Consider the following 22,053-nt stretch of genomic DNA (forward strand, 5'->3'; position numbering starts at 1 on the left):
TTTTTTTTTTTTTTTTTTTTGCGGTACGTGGGCCTCTCACTGTTGTGGCCTCTCTTGTTGCGGAGCACAGGCTCCGGACGCACAGACTCAGTAGTTGTGGCTCACGGGCCCAGCTGCTCCGCGGCATGTGGGATCTTCCCAGACCGGGGCACGAACCCGTGTCCCCTGCATCGGCAGGCGGACTCTCAACCACTGCGCCACCAGGGAAGCCCTGAACTATTTTTTACACTCTCTGGCAGAGACAGTTCACTCTCACTAAATAGTCCATGTGCTCCCTGACAATTCCTAGTCTATGTGGCACTTAAGCTGGAGCCATATAACTAGTCTTGGTCAGTGGACATGAGGGGAAGTGAAGTGTGTTCCATCTAGTCCAAGGCTATTAAGAGCTATTATGTGCCTTCCATTTCTTTCTTACCTTCATGCTGACTTTAGGGGCTCATGCTTCAGTTAGCAGATCTACAAGATGAAGTAGAGATGCCCAACCTGCATGCAACTTTGTGTAAAAGCCACAATGTGTCAACCACAAATGCCTTTGCAGCACCAAGATTCTGAGGTATGCCTATGAATTACACATCCCTATTTCAAGTGTAGAACTTTAAAAATGATATACCTTGGAAATCAATGGACTTAAAGCATTTCATATTTTAGATCTGAGCCCAAATTGTTATCTTTTGTTTTCCTCTGTCATGTTTTGATTAGATCTCATTAACTCATTATTCATTTAACACACATTTATTTAATTGAGAAATGACTATATGTGAAGCACTGTGCCATGTGCTGGGATACAAAGAGGAGCAAAGCAAATTCAGTCTCTCCAATCATGGACCTTACAATATGAAGGTGAAAGAGACATTAAACAAATGATTACACAAATCAGTGTGTAGTTACTGAAAATTAAAATATAAGGTATTAAAGAAGAGTATAATAGGAAAACCTAATTAAATTAGGAATTCAGGAATGGCCTCTGTGGAAGTAATATTTAAACTGAGACAGTCTAGGCAGAGAGGACAAAATGCACCATGGTCTTGAGTGGGAAGAACCATGGCAGGAATGAGAGGTGTGACTGGAGAGCCAAGTACGGTAGGGAGGAAGGAGCTAGTGAAATAGGCATGTGCTAGACCAGGGGCTGGCAAACTAATCTGGCCTCCACGTGTGTTGGTAAATAAAGCTTTACTGGAACATAGTCACGCCCATTCCTTTATATAATGTTTATATCTTGTGTGACACCAGCAGAGCTAAGAAGTTGCAACAAGAGACCGTATGGCTCACAGAGTCTAAAGTATTGATTAGCTGGCCTTTATAGAAAAAGTCTGTGGCCCCTGTATGAGATCATTCAGGATCTTGTAGGTCATGATAAGGATCTGAGATTTAATCCTATACGCAAAGGGAAAGCAATAAAGGGCTGTAAGTGGGAAAGCGAATGGCATAAACAGATATGTTTGAAGAAGATCATTCTGGCGATGTGACAAATGAACTGGAAAGGGGCAAGTATGGAGAGACTAGTTAACATAAGATGGTGCTTGGGTTGTGACAGCAGTGATGAAGAGAAGTGAGTTCAATGAAAGAGGAAAAAAAAAGCAAGGATGATTCCTGATTTGGGGCTCAAGGAGCTAGGAGACTGGTAGCTCCATTTTTAGAAACAGAGAACAAGTTCTGAATTTCCAAGGCAGGCAATCAAGAGCCAGTGCTTCACATGTTAAGTTTGATGATAACATATATAGATTTTTTTTAAAAAAAGGAATAAAATAACTCTGGCAATCATATTCTGAATTCTACTTGCTTTCCAGGGCTGGAATAATCTTTCCTCCAAGTTCCTTGCAGTAATTCCTCTAAAAATTCCATAGATTCTACACATTTAGCGAATGGGGCCACATTTAGTGGGACTGCTTATATTTCAGGATCTGTTTGGGAGAAGTTTTTTCTTTGGCTAAGACCTCCCAAGTTTTAGGAAAACATCTATTTATCATGAGACACAAGGAAATTTTCAGCCTGTTGCAGCTTTTATTGGCACTGCCAAAAGGAAAAATGGAAGAGTTTCAATAGTCTTTTAATTGGGCCTACCCAGGTCCCCAGAGCAGGCGATTTGTCCTAACTCGCACTTGGTGTTCCAGACCTCGCTGGAGTTCTTCCACAGTGTGTAAGAAAGCCCTGGTTTTCTATGATGACAGTCAACTAAAATGTGCCACTTTCCCAACACTCACCAGCAATAAGCAGTCATCCCTTATTATACATCGTTACTCTGGCCTACTCAGCATCATGCCCTATATGAAATTTTGTGTGTTGAGTGGTATTATGATTGGACTGTTTTCCTGAAATTGGGCAAGCATATTGGTCTGCTCTAAGGATATCACTTTATCACTGTAGTTGCGTAATTGGGTTCAGCTTTAGACTTTTAACTGCTCAAAAGGATACCATGACCAGAAGAAATATATCTCTGGGTTGGAGGATTTGGCCTAATATCAATACTTTGCTCTAGTTCATTTGGTGCATTAAAGAGAAAGTTTTGCCTTGACATTATAAAATGTTGAATTTGAAAGAATGAGACTAATCAGATGAAGTTGTTTTTTATGATGTGTCAAAATATTTCTGGTGTTTTTTTCTTTTTTTTGCGGTACGCAGGCCTCCCACTGTTGTGGCCTCTCCCATTGCGGAGCCCACGCTCCGGACGCACAGGCTCAGCGGCCATGGCTCACGGGCCCAGCCGCTCCGCTGCATGTGGGATCTTCCCGGACCGGGGCACGAACCCGTGTCCCCTGCATCGGCAGGCGGACTCTCAACCACTGTGCCACCAGGGAAGCCCCTCTGGGGCTTTTGATAGAGGAAATTTACTGGTTTACTGTAGACATTCTTATCTACTTTACTAATAAGACCAGTGAAATTATCCTTCCTGTTATATTTTGACAGGAAAAAAAAATTGAATCTGGGTATTTTGGCCAAAGTTCTTAAATCAAAGGGACTATAGTTCTTTTAACAATATCCTTTATGATATTGTGAGCTACCCCTAAGAAACCAATATTATGAATATAGATAGTGGAAAAGGGAACAAACAGGCATTTTATTTTTAATAAAAAAGAGTGGATTAGGTTCAAATGAGCCCAAGGTTCTAAAATGCCTTTCCTGGCTCTCTTAAATAAGGATGTGGAATATCAACAACAAAGAATTCACTAGGTATACGTATAATAGAAATCTATTTCAGTGAGGAAAACTATATTTTAAATTCAAGGATGCTTCATTCTTACAAACATGAATTTGGAATATTTTATACTGAAGAATTCCCCTAGTCCCACAGAGCAGTTATAAATATTAATGGAATTTCAATAGATTCTTTTCAGATTCCGATGTTTAATATTCATTCATATTATGCAGGGAATTCAAGGTCCTGTGCAGTACATGTAGATGCTTCTCATTATCTAAATGAGCACATATATGAAGTCTGTAGGGGCAATGATTATTAAAAATAGCAGGGTCCACATATGATCTTAAAGGGCATATCAAAACCTTCTCAGCTCACTTAATAACAAGAAAGTCATTGGTAATAAAACCAAACGACTCTTTAGACTAAATTGATTCAGTAATGTCACATCTGGGCAAAATGATGGATTGGTGATTCTGGACAGAGTTAAAAATGCTAACTGATATAAAGTATTTATGAAGCACAATGAAGCGATTTCCTGTGGTGAGATTCTGCAGTCACACTTTGAAACCTGCTCTTGAATTAGTCTCAGCCTTTGATTTGCTGACAACTTACTTCATAGTATCTAACTCCTCTCGGATATGCTGGAGTGTAAATTTGGGGGGAATTATTCAAAAAGGGATTTGAGATTCCATAAAAAGAAAGAAGAACCACATTTAATTTAATGTTCTCTGAGTTTAACACCTTATTCGGGAAATGAGATATTGTTTAACTACCCTAACGTGTAAATGTTTTTATTTTTAACAGAAGATAATATAATTTAACTAAACTTGCACTATTGGCATTATCCTTCCCTTTTTTCTTTCTCAAAATGAAAAAAGTTTAAATAGCTGATAGACTGAAACCATAAAATAATTTATGTGACAACAACTGTAAAGACAGAATTTACTATGTGCATCTGGTGTGCTAGGCATGGGACTAGGAGTTTTGGATATACTATTCAACCCTTATTACATTTCTGGGAGACACTATTAACCTTACAGTACAGATAAGTGAAGCTCAGAGAGACTGAGAAACTTACTCATGGTTACAGAGCTATTAGGTTGAATCACATGAAAATGCTGGTATTTGAACATTTTAAATTACAAAGACAGCAATATAATATAGTTCAACCTAATTCTAAGTACAGAGTTATAATTTGAAACTAGGTTTGTGTGATTGCAAAGTCCATGGAACCATGGAACAGAACCATACTTGATAACACTGGTTATTTCTGACCATCCATGACAATAAAAACCAAATCATGAATTATACAATAAGGAATTCACCACTTACCAAGCTTGGGTTAATATGAACTCATCATTTGTGGCAAGTTTCCTATGCAAGATATCATTTTAATTCCATTGAGATACAAAAAAGAGATAACTGCTAAGCCATGGAAGAGAAATGGCACATTTGCAGAGCTTCTCACATATTTTCTAAGTTAAATATCTCAGCTGGACCACAGTTGTTCTTCAACCAAGTATTTAAAAAAATCTTTCACAGAGAGAATGGTGGGATTCTTTGAAGTGTAACCTTAGAAATCAAGGTCTGTGTTACAGGGCATCATTCAAAGCAGATGCATATTCCCTGGAGACCACGGTAAACTTGTTACCAAGAATACTTGGATCTCTTTGGGAAGACAGCTTGATATAACTTCCAGGTCTTACTGGCAATACCTCTGATACTATGTAGTCAAGTATTCCCCATGTAATAGGCATGGGACAGGGTCTCCAAAAGAGCCTTCTGATCATTCTAATCGCCAATAGCTCACATATGTTTTTTCAACAGCTTGCAGATTTGGCAACTAGAGAGCTCATTCATTTTATATGATTTAGAGGACAGTAGTAACAGATACTTAGGTTGTCTTAGGGATGAACAATTTGCTGACTACCATTACTTTTCCTTGCCTGCTAAGTGGGTGACCAGTGCTGAAGTATTAATTCTCAATGTTATTTCGGAACAAGGGAAGGGCATCTCAGAGCTGCATAAAGGACGACTGGCTCAGCAAATATTTCCTGAGCACCGAATACACACTCCTGTTATGCTACGATGTTAGAGTCTATCTCTTATATTGTCAATCTTGATGAGATAAGAGGGATCAATTAATGGATAGCATGTGTGATAGACAGCGGCATGTATTCCCGCTAAAGGAGAGAGCTGCTAATCTGGAGAAAGCAGCAGCTCTGCAAACAGGGCATATCAACTCTTTAGCCCAGGAGACATTCAGATTGATCTAAGGAAGAATTCTTGACAGTGAGAAAAATGGTGAAATCTTTTCTGAGGGAGCTCTAGGCAAAGGAAAGTTTCCATCTCTTTGGTACAGTGTTGTTGTGGTCCCAGATAAAAATGGACCAGAATGAAGACTTGTCAAGCTCTCATCCAGTTCAACAAGTCTTTACTGTCTCCCAGGACCTGAGGCTCACAAGCTGTCTGAGAGTTACACAGTTTTACAAGACTATTCTCAATCTGCAGAGGTTTTGAGATGCCTCCAGAATGATGAAAACCAGGCCCTTGTCTGGGAAGCAGAGCAGAGCACATCATTTTGAGCCCTGGCTTAAAACCCAGGGTGTTGACAGCTTCACTTCAGGCTGCAGTAAGGACTTAACTTCAAGATACTTCAAAACATTCAGTCCCATAGAGAGAGCATTTTCCCAATTTCCAGCTCCCTCAACAGATTGACCTGGTTGCAGGTATATGGAAAGAGTAAGTTGAGCTTGCTTTACTTGAGGTCCAGAGGATGAGGAGTTCTGTCTGCATTCAAAATAAGGTTCTCAAACAGATGTGAGGTTTTTCCATAGAGACAGCAGACTCCAAATCTCTGCACAGGAACTAATGTGAAGAAACCATAAAGTTCCTAATAATTTCACCCTAGATATTCCAAAAAGTGTCTGGACTATGTTGATTTACAAAATAACTCTCCAATAAAAAGCACCCATCGATTTAAAACAGTTGCTCAATCCAGAACTATACTGAGGTGGTAGGGACTTGTGGGAGGAGGGTCATAAAGTAAATTATATAGCAAACAAGTTACAAGTCTACATAGCAATCCCTCAGGTCAAGCCAGAGTCTCTACTACTCTATGTAGTATTCTCTTTCCTTTTTCCCTTCTCTGCTCCCTGCCCTCCCCTTAGTCTCAGAGTGTCTGAAATTTTTTCCTCAATTAAGCAAAACAATTTAGCTCTCCTTGTTCTCACTCTCCAACTGGCATCTAATCTCTCCTAGGTGCTTGGCAGACAGAAGAGCCGTCACTTAAAGGGATCATAATTACAAATAGCAAAAATTAGATGTCATTACATTTAATACAGCAGTGCTTTCATTACACGATAGCTACATACCAAGTTACTTGACTATTGTTAGCGAAGAGGTCACAGGGACTATGGCAGTTCCTACCTGTGCACCTCTGCTGATTTTTCCCTCCTTGAGGTAAACTGGCCTTCCTCACCTCCTTACCCAGTTATGTTTTTTTTTTTTTTTACGCAGGCCTCTCACTGTTGTGGCCTCTCCCGTTGCGGAGCACAGGCTCAGCGGCCATGGCTCACGGGCCCAGCCGCTCCGCGGCATGTGGGATCCTCCCGGACCGGGGCACGAACCCGTGTCCCCCTCATTGGCAGGCGGACTCCCAACCACTGCGCCACCAGGGAAGCCCCCTTACCCAGTTTTGATCATACATGTGAGTTGTTGCTCTCTATACTCAGTGTGTCTATTTATATTTATGAGGACTCATACTTGACTCCAAGTCACTAGTCCAACAGAGCCTCATGTATCAATTTCCTTCAGAATTTCTCATTTGAGTAGACTTCATAAACATTATGTTTCATGAAGGCAGAAACTATGGAATCCTCATTTCCAAGCAGAGTGCCCAGCACACAAAAGCATCCAGTACATATTTGTAAATAATTATTTGACCGAATAAACTGAGAATGGAAAACATATAAATAAAATATTTGTGAATTCAATTTTTCTGAAGGAAACTTCCATAAGATATATATTTTCCCCAGTAATATACTCCTTAGGATATTTTAAAGGTTTATTTTTGATGTTACATATTTAGCTGCTTTTCCACTTTCCCTCTGTCTCTGGCATTGATTTTCAGACTGAGTTCACTTGCTTGGCAAGTGGGAGGACAAGTGTTATCGTGGATGTAAATCTTTCCCATTGAGGATAGCTTGATAGGGAAACCAGAGGCTGAAAGGGATCTGTTTGTTTTTACTTTGTGTGTAAATGTTCTCCTTACAAAATGGACTGAGTTATCTCATTTTCTAAAGAAAACCGATTTTTAAAAGTGGCAAATATTACGTGAAATAAGAGTAATCTATTTTATAATTTGTGCCTATTACTTTAAATGACAACATATGATATTCATTTTTATGTATACATATGTACATATGTTTTATGTAAGTACATTTATACATTACACACATACATATATATGTGTATATATATACATATATACACACACACACACACACACATATATATTTTTTCCTTTCTGAGAGAGCAAGGAAAAAGATTTGATATTACAATCATGTAACATTCTGTGACATCACTGTAATAGTGAGATGGATATTTGTAATTAGTATTTGACTGCTGTTTATTAAATTGCCTTAACAGATTCACATGAACAGCATCAGTTACATAATTGAATTACAAATGACTGTCTATAACACAAAAAACCCAATGTTACGAATTTTGTAACTGGTTACTGCTTGTTATTTTAAGATGATGATTGCTGTTTTATCTGAAGGCTCTGTTTCTGGAGTTGATATTTTAAAGAAAAAGCTTGAACTGGAAACCTGACAGTTTTTCATCATCCCAGGTCTTTTCCTTTCCTTTTCTCCCCCTCATCCCTTTTTCTTCTCCCTCATCCTTTTTTGTTCAACTTATAAAGTGTTACCTATCTGGATTGCGTTTTCTGCAAATTTAAGGACAAATAATTGCACAATATTTCAAATCCAAAAGCAGATATTTTGTGTGGTCAATTGCATGGCTATCACTTAGTTGGAATAATCATGTACTCCCCTAAGTGAAGACAAGGTGACTGGATTTATGGCCCCAGGCCCGTCCCAATTATTTACAGAATTTCATATTATGCTCCTATCTTTTATAAAGAGTAGATGTAACAGTTATATGGAATAATCTTTCTGCATCTTTTGTAAAAGAGCCTTTAAAGGCATTATGCATTATATTAGTGTTTGTTACTCAAGGATCCTAACAATACAATCCTTGAACGTATAAATTCCATGTGATGCAAAAGTTTGTTCACTGTTTTCTTTTTGGATGAGTCGAATTGTTTTCTTTAATGAGATATTTAAAGCTATGTGATTATGGTCATTGGCCATCACATTTCTAGAGTTGCAGATTGTATCAGTCTCCTCAGATTGCTGCCTATTAGTGATTGTACTGATCATTAACACTCTTCTAGATGGTGAACAGGGAAGGATGCTAAAATTCTGACCAATCATTTTGAGGGTTACTTATACATTTTATTTTTTTAAGCCACCCTGACTCCTATCTGTCCTGGTAACGTAGGGTTGCATTCACTTAAGTCAGGCTTTTATATTTATGCCTTTTGCTTTGGAGAATATAATATCTGAATTAAAGACTGGAATTATTAATTATAATGTTAGGCACCATAGATACTGACATTATTTGCTAAGTGCTATGTGAAGCTCTTTATATGTTTAAATTATTTTATCTTTGACCCTTTAGAGTTGGTATTATTTTCCTCATTTTATTGATCAGTAAACAGAGAGTTCAAGTAATTTATCCAAGGTCACACAGCTAGTAAGTGGTAGAACTGAGTTCAATATAGGAAGTTTGACTCCTGGCCAGTCTGACTACAAATTTAAGATGTTGGGAAGGATATCAGAGATCTTGGGAGTTGTGTAAAACTATATATATATATATATATATGTATATATATATATACTTAATTTTCCCCTCAGTTCCTGGCACAGAGGTCCTAAATCCCTTGGAATTTCCTGGGTGATAGAAGTGTCTTTTGTTCTAATGAGGTAACTCTTGGGGGACTCCTAGGTAGCTTCAGGAGAGGGGATAGGGGTTGGTCACCAGAAAGACCAAGCCATGATTAGAAGCTTAGAACTTTCAGCCCCACTCTCTATCCTCCACGAAGGGAAAGGGGCTAGAGTTGAGTTAATGACAGATCATGCCTACATGTTGAAGCCTCCATAAAAATCTCAATAGTATGGGGTTCAGAGGGCTTCTGGTGAACACATCCTTCCTGGAGGTGTCACACCCCAACTCCACAGGGACAGAATGTCCTGCACATGGGACCCTTCTGGACCTCCCTCTATGTACCTCTTCATCTGGCTGTTAATTTGTGTGCTATATCATATCCTTTATTATACAATAAATCGGTAAGTGTAAATAGGTGTTTCCCTGAGTTCTGTGAGCCATACTAGCAAATTATCAAACCCAAGGAGGGGTCATGGGAACACCGGTTTATAGTTGGTTAGTCAGAAGTACAGACGACGGCTTGAAACTTGCAATGGGTATCTGAAGTGGAGGCAGTCTTGTGGGGTTGGACCCTTTGCCTGTTGGATCTGCTGCTAACCCCTTACAGATAGTGTCAGAACTGAATTGAATTGCAGGGCATCAAGCAGGGGTTGCAGAATTCCTTGAGGTGTGGAAAATCCATACTTCTGGTGTCAGAAGTGTTTTGAGTGTGGTAGGAGTGTGAGAGTAAAGGAGGAACACACAGGAGTGTTTTCCCTCTACAGGAGATAAATGTCTTTCACGTGTATCACTGCTTCCTATGCCCTCTGCATGACAGACATTGCCAATTGTTGGTAGAATGCTCTTCTACTGGGTCTAGACCCAGTCTTGGAATTGTTCTTAGTTTTTGCCCCAGGTGATGATTACCTGTTAAATGATTGGCACCTGTGTTGAAATCTATTTATCATCTAGGTAGATCTAATCTGCCTCTTTCACAGAAGGACTTACGCTAAGTGCTCCAGCAGAAACTGGCTAGATGTTCACCAACCCACTTTTTATTCTTCCTACATGCACAGGTAGACTACGATTCCAGCTTTCCTTCCCAATAGGTATGACCACGTAACTGTTCTAATCAATAAAACGTGACCCCTCCTGATATGTACCATTTCTAAGTCTAACCCTAAAAATATCCTATGTGCTCTCCTCCATTCTTTTTCTCATCCACTTGTTTGATTCCTCTGAGCACAGTGACTCTATAAGCCACCTGAGGAAGCTGGTAGAGTCAAAGTGTGGAAGGAGTCTGGGTCTCTGAATCACCTCTTTGATGAAAGCTACCTTCCAATCATAAACACCTGTTTGGGTCTTATGTGAAGAAGAAACAGACTTCTGTTATGTTCAGGCCATTACAATTTTTGATTGTGTTTGTTACAAAACCTATTGTTACAAAACAAGGGTCATACAAGATCACATCATTAGCAAGTTTCAGAGCCAGAATTTGAATCTGAGTCTTTTAAAGTCCAAATTCTTCCCACAATGATAATCTTATTGATAATTTAAAATATTATCCATGTTAATGATAATTCACATGACCTTATTTCAGACCTTATTTCAACCTAAATTGTCTCCAGTTATAACTCTACCAAGTTTTGAGTTCATCTGCAAAAAGTCTTCTTCCACCTCTAAAAAAACTCAGTATCTTCCCACTGATGACTTCAGGACTAGACTTCCCCATCCTCTCATCTGGCTTACAATTCCTGCCCAAGTACAAAGCATAAACAGTGACATCAAGTCAGGCTTTCTCAAGTGTGTCCTGGGGAACAATTTCTGTGGGATGTTAGCAGATTTGGTGCCTAAATAAAATATTCCATGGTCAAGTACATTTGGAAAATTCTAGATTAAATAAAGTGAGAAGGTGTCTTCTCTATAGGAATATCTTTTAATAGGATAATATGCCCTGAGATTCTCTAAAATAGGGGTAAAGTCAGTAGCATTTTGCAAACTTATTTGATGACAGAGCCCCTTCACAAAGAGCATATCAAGGAACTGATGTTCCATTGAACACATTTTGTAAAGCACAAGCCTAAGTGTATTGGGTCATACCCATAATTGCTGGTATGAATCTAATACATCTTGGAATTTAGCCCCTCTGCCCAAGTAGACTTTTGTTTCTGGTTTGTGTACTGTCTATTCCTGACATTTGACAAATGATTACTCCTTGACCTTTGTCTGGTTTGGGCTACTAATCCTGTATCTTCTGGCTCTCTTCAAGACTTGACAACAGACTTTATTTTGTGGACAGCTCTGCCACCCTTTGTCTGTCTTGTTGCTGCCCTACCTGACAGAACACAAATGTTTCCCTTCATTGATTGTGTGTATTTATAGTATTAATTCTTGTTTCAGTCGAACACCCCAAATAAAGGGTAGAGTTGGGTAGTGTTAGTAACATAAAGAGACAATTCTTACTGGCCTACTTAAATATCAATGTCAATAAAATACAATGGAGTTACACTATACGGACATTTATATTATGTGAATTCAAGTAGATATACTTAGCATCGCAAGGCAGTTATTTAGATTTTATGTTAGGGAATGCCATTACTGGGGGTCTCCTATATTTTAAAACTTGCAAAATCCAAAATTAATTTTTCATAAAACTGACAAAGGAAGGAAGGTATTTCTTTGCTGTCTGAAGTGGCACCACCATGGGCTGTAGCAAAAACATGGTTCCCAATTCACCTGGCCCTCAAGATTTAAAATTGTGTGATTGTTAATATAAAAAAAGATTCTTTTGGTATTTCTATTATTTCAAAAGCTACCAATCTTGTGAGAATTTATTAATATTTTTATGTTGTACTCTTTCAAATTTGCATAACTCTGATTTTATAAATTGCTACTACAAAGTAGTGTGGGTGCTTTCACTCACCATCCCACTGCATTTGCACAGCGATTTACTCTGTTAGGAGATATGACTGCTATTTCATTCTTTCCCGTGTGCCTTTCATAGTAGAAGATATCACTGTCCTATAAATGCAAACCAACAATTTCATCTGGCCTCACCCGAATAAACTGAAATCTATTGAATGCTGGCAAAATGCTATACTGAGTTTACTGAACATTATGTTAGTCTCCAAAATGTCACGTAGTTTTAAGATATTTTCAACGATAATTTTGAATATACATGATTCTTCTCTTTATTGTGCCAACTTTACAATTTTATCTCTCACAGAAGATGTGAATCTACTTGAAGATAATGGACATTATTTGTTGCCAACCCAGCATCCACTATTCCCTTCTTTCTTCCTAACAAACCCCTATTTTAGTCAGGTATCTACCCTCATATGACTAAAGGGAAGATGATCCTGATACCAGTTCCAGGAGTAGATCTTGATTTGTCTAGGGTTGTAATGGTAGTCCCACCCCCCTTGCCAGTGATTGGTTTCAGACTGGTTGAGTAACCCAGTTATGACCTATGAGATACAAGATAGTCACTTGAGGGGTTTCTGGAAAGATTTCCTTAATTCTCAGAAAGGGACTGAGATAGTAATAGTCCCTCTTCTTCCTAAGCATGTTGCTGGGTCTGGATGTGACTCCAATAGTTATTGCCATCTTGCTACCAGTCCTCTGAGGATGTCAACATTAAGAGTGGAAGAGAGCAGAGATGGATAAACCCTAGGTCCTTGAAGATGTTGCTCTGTTATTGAATCAATCAGTCATGAAGTCTCCCCAACTTCTTCCTTTTAGATAATATTATCAGTTAGCTTGGGCTGCCATAGATTGGATGGCTTAAACAAAAGAAATTTATTTCTCTCAGTTCCAGAGAAGGGAAGTCCAAGATCCAGGTGCCAGCTGATTTGGTTTCTGGTGAGGACTCTCTTCCTGGCTTGCAGACGGCCTGCCTTTTAACCTTCTCACTCTCCTCGCATGGCCTTTCCTTGGTATATGCCCAAGAATAGAGTTCTCTCTCTTTCTCTTCCTCATTTTATAAGGCCAGCCTTATAATTAAGATTCCACCCTTATGACCTCATTTAACCTTAATTACCTCCTAAAAGCCCTGTCGCCAAATATAATCACATCGGGGGTTTAGGGCTTCAACATATGAATTTGGGGGGATACAATTCAGTCCATAGCAGATAATATAACAAATGTCCATATGTTGTTTAAACAAGTTTAAATTGGTTTTTCTGTTATGTATTACTAAATATACCCTAACAGATGTCATGTCTTATGAAGCAATACACAAAGGATAATGTCTAATTCATGACATATAACAGAAGATCAAGGGCTATTTTCCTTTTCTCAGAACAAAGCAGTTGTCGAGTTAAAAATGGTTAGTCCATTGCTGTTACAGGGCATTTCATGAACTGCTGATTGTACATATATGTGGTATCATGTTAACATAAACAGTCCAGCCCTTAGGGAGTTTTAAGTTATAAAAGAAACATTTTTCTAAGATCATGTGCTCTGATATAAAAACCATACTCCAGCCCAGTTCTATCATTATAAAGTTCTGGCAAGCCAAGAGACGTTAGTTGGTGATTTTATCAGGCAAGACTTCTAGCTAATGCTTGATGAAACCATCACTGCACCATAAAACACCGTAACAAACTGCAGTGACTATTCCTTTCAAGAATTTAGTCATTTTAGATCATTAACGTTTATTCCACAAAAAGCAATTTCTTAGCAATCACTACAATCCTACAAATAAGAATATACTTTCACCTTTATGCCTGAAATGAATCAGTTATGTTTATTCTTGCAATTCAAATCTAATTTTAATAACTATCTTCAACAAAGAAGGTGGAGTGTAGACTTTATCCCATTCTAGTAAAGCTCATATGAAACATTTTACCTATTGTTTTAGTTACATTGTATACAAAGTAATTTTATGTAGTTTTCCAGATGAAAATTAAATACAATTATATTGAAGTGAAGGATTTTCATAACATAGTAAAATTCACTTTTTTTTTTTTTTTTTGCGGTACGTGGGCCTCTCACTGTTGTGGCTCCCGTTGCAGAGCACAGGCTACGGACGCGCAGGCTCAGTGGCCATGGCTCACGGGCCCAGCCGCTCCGCGGCATGTGGGATCTTCCCGGACCGGGGCACGAACCCGTGTCCCCTGCATCGGCAGGAGGACTCTCAACCACTGCGCCACCAGGGAAGCCCGTAAAATTCACTTTTTATATCTAGCCTGGGAAGTGGAAAGAGCAGCACTCGTCAAATTTTAAAAACAAAACCAAACAAACAAAAGCAAACTCCACCAAGAAATAAATGATGAGAGATAAATTTGCATATAGATGGATCCATATTAAAGCAATAGAACTTGGGCCATTTTGAAATCTTAAACCTTCTGACACTATTTTCATAAACTCAGTAATACAAACCATGTGGTGAATGATTTTCTGAAAAACTTTGCTGGTTTCACTGTGTATTTTATTATTGGCCAAATGTGACATTAAATTTTATCCCCTGTGGCTTGGAGTTAAATGCTTGCTCTGTTCAGAATGGCAACACTCAATTAAACAGCATTTTTCATGATCTACACCCACCATTGTTACTGTATTTAAGGGAAATAATGGGGGTACTGACCTATATTGCGTTTCTTATTATCAATGGAGATGAAGCGAATGCAGGGATTATTGGTGATGTACTGCCCAGCCCAAGGGACATCAATCTTCGTGCCAGCTTCATAAAAGAGGCCCAGCGCGTAGCGAGAGGAGTAGCTCACAGACTCCAGTTGCTGCCTTTGGCATTCACTAATTACTGTGGAAGAAAAAGTACGGGGCATCAAACTTTAAATTATCATCTTTCCTTTTAGTACATCAAATACAAAACTCCTTCAAACCAGTTCCAACTGTTTCTACCGACTCCAGCTCACTTATGACGAATTTTGAAAGGTAATGTAAAATAGCATCAGCTCTAATTTCTTTGCAGAGTGATGACTGTCCTTGGCACACTTGTTTTCATCAAGCTGTAGGTCCAAACTCTTTAGACTGGCATTTAAGTCTCTCAAAATCTGACACCAAGTTGATTTCCTAGCTTTGTGTCCTACTTATTATCCTGGGACTGGCTGGCAACATTATAGATTCCATACACTGAGCAGGGTTTTTGCCAACACTTAACACAAGCATTTCACCCTATTTTAACAACCACCGTATAAGGTAGAATATTATTCCCATGTTACCAGTGAGGAGACTAATGCTCCATCTCTTATGGACTTCTTTAAGTTCTTCCATGTCATACAGTCATTTGTTTGCCTGTCATCTTTCTGTCAGTGGACTATCATAGTTTCTTAAGCACAGGGACCATACCTTAGTCTTTTTTGTTATAGTCCTCTACCCTATTAATTACAGAAATACAAAGGATGAAAGTATAAAGAGATAGAAAGGCAAACACAGACATGCAAAGTTAGTTAAAATGTAGGAGGTAAATAATCAACAAATGGAAAGACTGGGAAAGGAATTAGGCAGGTTTGGGTTCAAATCCTGACTCTACCACTTACTAGGTAGGTGACCGTGGTCAAGCCTTATTCTAATTATAGTCCTTTTGTCTGTAAGTGGCAAAAATAGTACAGGATGCATTAATCTGTTGTGAGGATTACATGAATAATGCATAGCACAGTGCTTGGCATATGATAAGTGTTCATTAACAATTTTTTCTATTATAGAGAGAAAAATATTTAGCAAAATGGGACAATGTTCCATCCTGGGATGAAGAACGAAAAGACTTCCCTCACGTTTCAATTTCCATCTCCAGTCTTCCTACCTTTAAGGGTCTCAGGGAGCTGCTTGTTCATGTACCACATTAATAATTTGGGTTTCAGAGAAGGCAATAGTTCTATTCTGAAGGCTTAAGTCAAGCCAGTTCAGAAATGGAGCATAAGAAAAATTCTCATTAAATTGGTGAAAAATATCCTAATCTAAATCAGTAGGGATTGGAAAACCTCAAGGATGGGGGTAACTTTAGCTAAACCTTAGAGAAGTGGCTTTAGGAGGAAGAGAGAAAACAAGAAGGATACTCAAATTATTTAAGCACAGTAATAATCCTACACATTATCAAAGCATATTCTTGGCTACAAAACATTTTTAGAACTAAGACCTCATTTAATCTTCACAAAAGCCCTGCAAGCTTTACCATTCTAATTTTACATCTCTGTGAAGCTGAGATTCAGAGAGGTTAAGTAACTTGCCCTAGGTTACACAGCTTCCAAGTCTGTGCGATCAAGATGAAGCTAGAATTCCCGAATCGGAGTCATGCCCGTATTCTTTACTCCACACTTCCCCTCCTGATCTGTAAGTAAGTCTGAGCTTCAAAATGAACTTTAGCATTTCTTTCTCTGCTGACATTAATGGTTATTTTGCACTCAGAAGTAAAAGCCATCATTCCCTTTAACCATCATTTTCTGTCTTATTAAAAGATTTATCTACTTGACGAACAAATGATTTTTGACACTGGCCTTGTTACACTCAGTGTATCCTGGGCTTCATTTTATTATTTACTCTACTTTTAGAGTTATGGGGCCTGATTATTATGCTTACTGCTTTCTGAGCTGGAGGAGGTGAAGGAGACTAACACTAGCAGTTGTGCACGTATTGTGTATTTGGGGGGTTATCACTAAGTTTCCCATTTTTTCAATTAAAAAAAATAAACCTACAAAACAGTGAAGTCAGTTATTTAGCAACTGAAAGGGCCTAAAACTCTTTTTTGAAATTTTTTTTTTTTCTTTTTACCAAAACCGAAGGGTCAACTAGGTTGACAACCAAACTGGACCTTTTCCTCCCCGCCACACACATTTGCACATTTAGCTAGTTTTTAGACAAGCTGCCAAGTGGCAAATCCCACAGGGAAGACTTTGAAAAGGTAATTGATATCTATATAGAAACAGAGGTTAACCTTAAACACCCTTGTCTGCTTCAGGGGCTCTACAATTCATTCGGAGAACAGGGAGGTGAGACTTTTGACTGAAACAATCTCAACTTCTGAACATATTCATTTACAAAAAAATTTACCTTCAGGGCCCAGAAAGTTTCTAATTGTTTCAGGACCTAACAAAATGGTTTTATTTTGTTTGAAAATTTTTTTAATGCAAAATGCTGGAGGGAGCAGCCCTAGGTCATGGATACATATATTTTGGCAAGAAAAATAATAGGTTCTTTATTATTGTGTATTCAAAAGGGCCATATATCCACAAAATAAGGCTCATATAAAAGTGCCTGATTCCAATATAATGAATCTTTACCTGGATGTCATCCTCATTTAATTCTGAACCACTAGGATTACATAATCTCTGTAATTATACACACACAAACACACATACATTATTATATATATGTGTATATATATATAATATATTTTATGGCCATCTGATGTAAATAAAGTGGCTATAAATTGCATTGAATGGGGTAGTTTACATTCATACTTCTGTCGATTAGGAGAACTGTCCTTATCCCATTCTCCTTGTGCCTATGCCTGTGTGTGCACACATGTATGTACATGTGGGTACGGGGGGAAGGGAAGAACAGAGGGAGAAAGAGGAGGAGGGGGGAGAGCAAAACAGAAGACCTGAACTGTACTCCTGAATAACATCAAGTGAGTAATTTCATTTTTTTTGTTTTCTAATGTAATTTCATTATTTTAGTCTCCTAACATATAAAAGAGGGCTAGACATACATATTCTGCCTTATTTCCTATGTGGTTTGGTGATGATCTCATTCATTCATTCATTGCCTACTTTATGATGCCACGTATCGTTCTAGATGTGAGGGATATAATAAAGAAAGATAAAGTTCCCGCTGTCAGGTAGCTTACACAGTAGTGGTAGAGAGACCAATTATCAATAAATAACGAAGTAAATGGTATGTCAGTTGGTGATAAGAACTATAAAGAAAATTAAAGCCGGGTAGAGGGATAAGAGTGACAGGTCTGCGTAGTGAGGCTACTTTAAATAGGCTGTCAGGGATATATGTCTCCTCTGAGGATTTTATTCTGATTGACAGGGGAACCATTACTACTGGTTATAAGCCAAGGACAGATATGACCTGGCTTCTGTTTTAAAATTTATCATTCTGGCTATAGGTGAAGACTGCAGTGATGTATGAGAGGAACTGGGGCAAGCAGCTATTGCAGTAGTCTTAGATGGGAGGTAACAGTAGAGAAGGTCAGAAGTGGTTACATTTTGGACGTAATATGTGTGTGTGTGTGTGTGTGTGTGTGTGTGTGTGTGTGTGTGTACACACATATGCATGTATAGATACATACCTTTGAATTATATATATTTTATAAATATATGTGTGCATGTATTATATATATACAGATGGCACATACACACACATACATATATATAATGTAATTTTAATTGAGGTTTAATATACCTACAGAAAAATATGCCTTGCATTTTCATAAAGTGAATGCACCAGTATAATCACCAGCCAGATTAAGAAACAGATCATTACCAGAACCCCAGAAGCTACCTTCTTCCTCCTTTACAGGTACTCCTTGCCAAGGGTAATCAGTAATCCTGAATTCTAACACCATAGATTAGTTGAGCTGTTTCTGAATGTCACATAAACAGAATGATGTTGTATGTACTCTTTGTGTCTGGCTTCTTTCACTCAATATCACGCTGGTGATATTTTAATTGCTGTTACATGTAGTTGTACTTAATTCTCCTTGTGGGATAGTATTGCTTATATGTATCTACTACACTTTATCCATTCTACTGTTGATGGACATTTGGCTTGTTTGCAGTTTTGGGTGATTACAAAGGTACTGTGAAGAACATATGTATGTGCCTCTCTTGGGTATATACTAGTATAGGAATTCCTGGATCGTGGCGTTGCCTTATGTTCAGCTCTGGTAGCTACTGCCAAATGGTTTTCTAAAGTGTACCAATTTGTACTCCCACCAAGGGTGTATGAAAGTTTAGTTGCTCTACATCTTCATCCACATTTGCTACAATCTGCCTTTTTAGTTTGGGATGTAGTGATATCCCTTTGTGGTTTCAATTTGTGTTCCATGACGACTAATATTTGGAAGATTTTCCATGTTTATTTGGATATTCTTTTATGATTGCCTGTTCAAATCTTTGCTTATTTTTCTTCTGGGTTATCTGCCGTTTTCTTATTGCTAAGTAGGAGCTCTTTATATATTCTGGATATGAGTCTTATATGTGAATTATTAAAGCTTTTTCCCCCTCAGTAGCCTGCCTTTTTACTCTCTTAATAGTGTGGTTTGATGAACAGAGTTTTAATTATAAGTTAGTACAATTTACCATTTTTTCATTTATAGTTAGCCCATTTATGTTCTGTTTAAGGACTCTGCCTACTCCAGGGTCTTGAAGATATTCTCTCATTTATTTTCTCTCAGAGCTTTATTGGTTTACCTTGCATAGGATTTTGGATATATTTTGAAGATAAATCAGCCAGAATTCCTGTTGGCTTGAAAAGGTGGTGTGAGGGAAAGAGATCAAATGAGAATACATGGGACACTACTTCTCACCTACCCTAGTTAATAAACAACAACTTTGTTGTTCTATAATTTTAAAAGTTACAATATAAAAATAAGACACTACATTATAAGCAACTTGAGGAAAAAGACTGTGCCTCATGAGCTTTGTGTGTCCAGATCCCAGGACAATGACTGATGCAATGTGGGCATTCCATAAATATTGATGAATACATATCCATTTTAGAATATTTGGAAAGTACACATAATTATAAAGAGGCAAAAGGGAAAATAATAAACACTATATTCTCATTACCCAGAGAAACAGCTATCAATATTTTGACACTTTTTCTTCAGTATTTTCCTGACTTTTTTCCTTAAACATGGGTGTGACCATATCGTACATATACAATTTTATATACTGCATTTTACAAAATATCTCATTGTAAACATAATTTTTAATGCCCCCATACAATTTTAAGGAATGGATGTTGTGTAATTTGAATTTAACCATTTCATCAATGTTGGACATTTGTTTCCTTTTTTGTCCATTATAATTAAAGCTGTTATGTACAGCTTTGTGCATAGATCTTTATTTATGTTTCTGATTATTTCCTTAAGACAGAATATTGGAAGTGGAATTACTGTTAAATTGACATTCAGAAAGATGCACCAATTTACACTTCCAACAATAGTGTATAAAAGACCCATTTCACTGTTTCCTTGCCTGTGATTATTACCTTTTCTCTTGATAACTTAATAGGAAAAACAGATCTCATTTTAGTTTTAATATATATTTCTTTACCGACGAGACTAAACATTCTTTGTATATCTACTAGTGCACATAGTCTCTTTTGGAAAAAATCTGTTCATGTTGTTCTGCTAATTGGTCTATTAAATTCTTCATGTTTTTAAGTTGATTTTTATCAATGGGTGATATATTATAGAGATTCTCCATTTATTGTACATTATAAAATTTTTCCTATGTGCTGTTTAATTTTTAGTATTGTATATGATATCATAGTATTTATTTAGATAATCTATCTGTTTTCTGCCCTTCCTTCCTTCCTCCCTCCCTCCCTCTCTCTCTCTTTCATTTTTTCTTTCTTTCTTTCTTGCTTTCTTTTTTCTTTCTTTCTCTCTCTCTTTCTCTCTTTCTTTCTTTCTTTCTTTCATTTCTGAAGGTCTGTGTTTTCATAAAAAAGTACTGCTCTCAACTGAAATTCTTCTTACCGAAGGCTGATGTTTTTTGGCATGACAATGAATATTTCAATATCGATAGTAAAACAAACACCTTTTAGCATTAACTTGGCATTCATTATCAATATTGTAGTTAATGGTAAATGTTCACATTGATGGTCACTCTGTGCTAAAAGCAGTAACCTCCTTCTAGAAGTTTTGTTGCTTATAGCCAGTTATAGAAGATTGCTAATTTCCCAATTTGCTACCATATATAAAGAATTTCAGCTCAGGGACAGTTGAAGTTAGGAAGTCAATTTGTATTATAATTATTTAAGCTCTGCATCAGGGGATACTGGCTGCTCTTGATTTGCTTATTATTGCTTTTATCTTTTATACTGAGTTCCAAGAATGTCAACAAATTTTATGCACAAATTCAATTCCTAATATTAGACCATTTAGTTCTGTGGGTACATGAAGCCAATAGTATTTTAGCCTGAGTAGCTGGTTTCTCTTTACTCAAAGTGGTTGTAGAAATAGTGTTGAAAGACCCATTTTCCATGAATAGTTCTCCTAGCAGGCCAGTAGAGTGTGAACTTTCACCATTCATGAGTCACCCCTCTCGTGTACAAGCATCCCAGAGCCAGTCTCGTTTCACTTCACCTGGAATAAATTGAATGTTCACGTGGACTCTGTAGGTATAGAAGTCATAACTCCTGGAAGCACATTTTCAAAAATAGTTTTCTCAAGCAATAAATCTAAAGTTTATTGGGGACGGACTTCAGCAGTTATATCTATGTGGGATTTTCCCAGGGAAATATTTCTTTCATCCTGAGAGGTATCTCTGGAGTCAGAAAAATTTGGGTTTGAGTTCTGGCTCTGACACAGAATCTGTGTGATCTTGGTCAAATTGCTTAATCCCTCTAAGCATCTGTTTTCCTATAAAATGAGAATGATAACAGTGCTGGCCTTAAAGGATTAGAAAATTAAATGAGATAATATCAAGTGCTTAGCACAATGCCTGGCAAATAAGTGTATTGCAAAAACCGAACACTATAGCTCTTGAATTTAAAAGCCTTTAGAGGTGTCTATATGTATAACATACTTTATAAAAAGTTTTTAAAAAGCCTTTAGAGGCAACATCCTAAGTTTCAAGCATATCAGGATAATACTAAATCAAAGATATCTCTTTGGTAAGTGGAGTATACATACTGGATACCCTTCACTTTTCAGAGCAGAGGGTAAAAAAAAACAAAGCTTTTCTTTGAAAAGTAAGGAGTATTAAAGATGCTAAAACCATTTC

The 22,053-nt window shown here is 37.6% G+C and overlaps 1 protein-coding gene across 3 annotated transcripts in view; it reads right to left on the minus strand.

The window, feature by feature from the left end:
* Positions 1 to 22,053, minus strand: part of RNLS (renalase, FAD dependent amine oxidase) — a 313,163-nt gene that overhangs the window by 75,507 nt on the left and 215,603 nt on the right. For all 3 annotated transcript variants that reach the window (XR_008616142.1, XM_024121151.2, XM_055080964.1), the window contains exon 5: positions 14,718 to 14,891. Coding sequence is in view for 2 of the 3 variants with exons in the window: in XM_024121151.2 (XP_023976919.2) it covers positions 14,718 to 14,891 (174 nt within the window). In the remaining variant the exon portion in view is untranslated. The remainder of the gene's footprint in view (positions 1 to 14,717; positions 14,892 to 22,053) is intronic.

Source organism: Physeter macrocephalus, chromosome 20, assembly GCF_002837175.3.
Source record: "Physeter macrocephalus isolate SW-GA chromosome 20, ASM283717v5, whole genome shotgun sequence".
Taxonomy (NCBI): Eukaryota; Metazoa; Chordata; class Mammalia; order Artiodactyla; family Physeteridae; genus Physeter; species Physeter macrocephalus.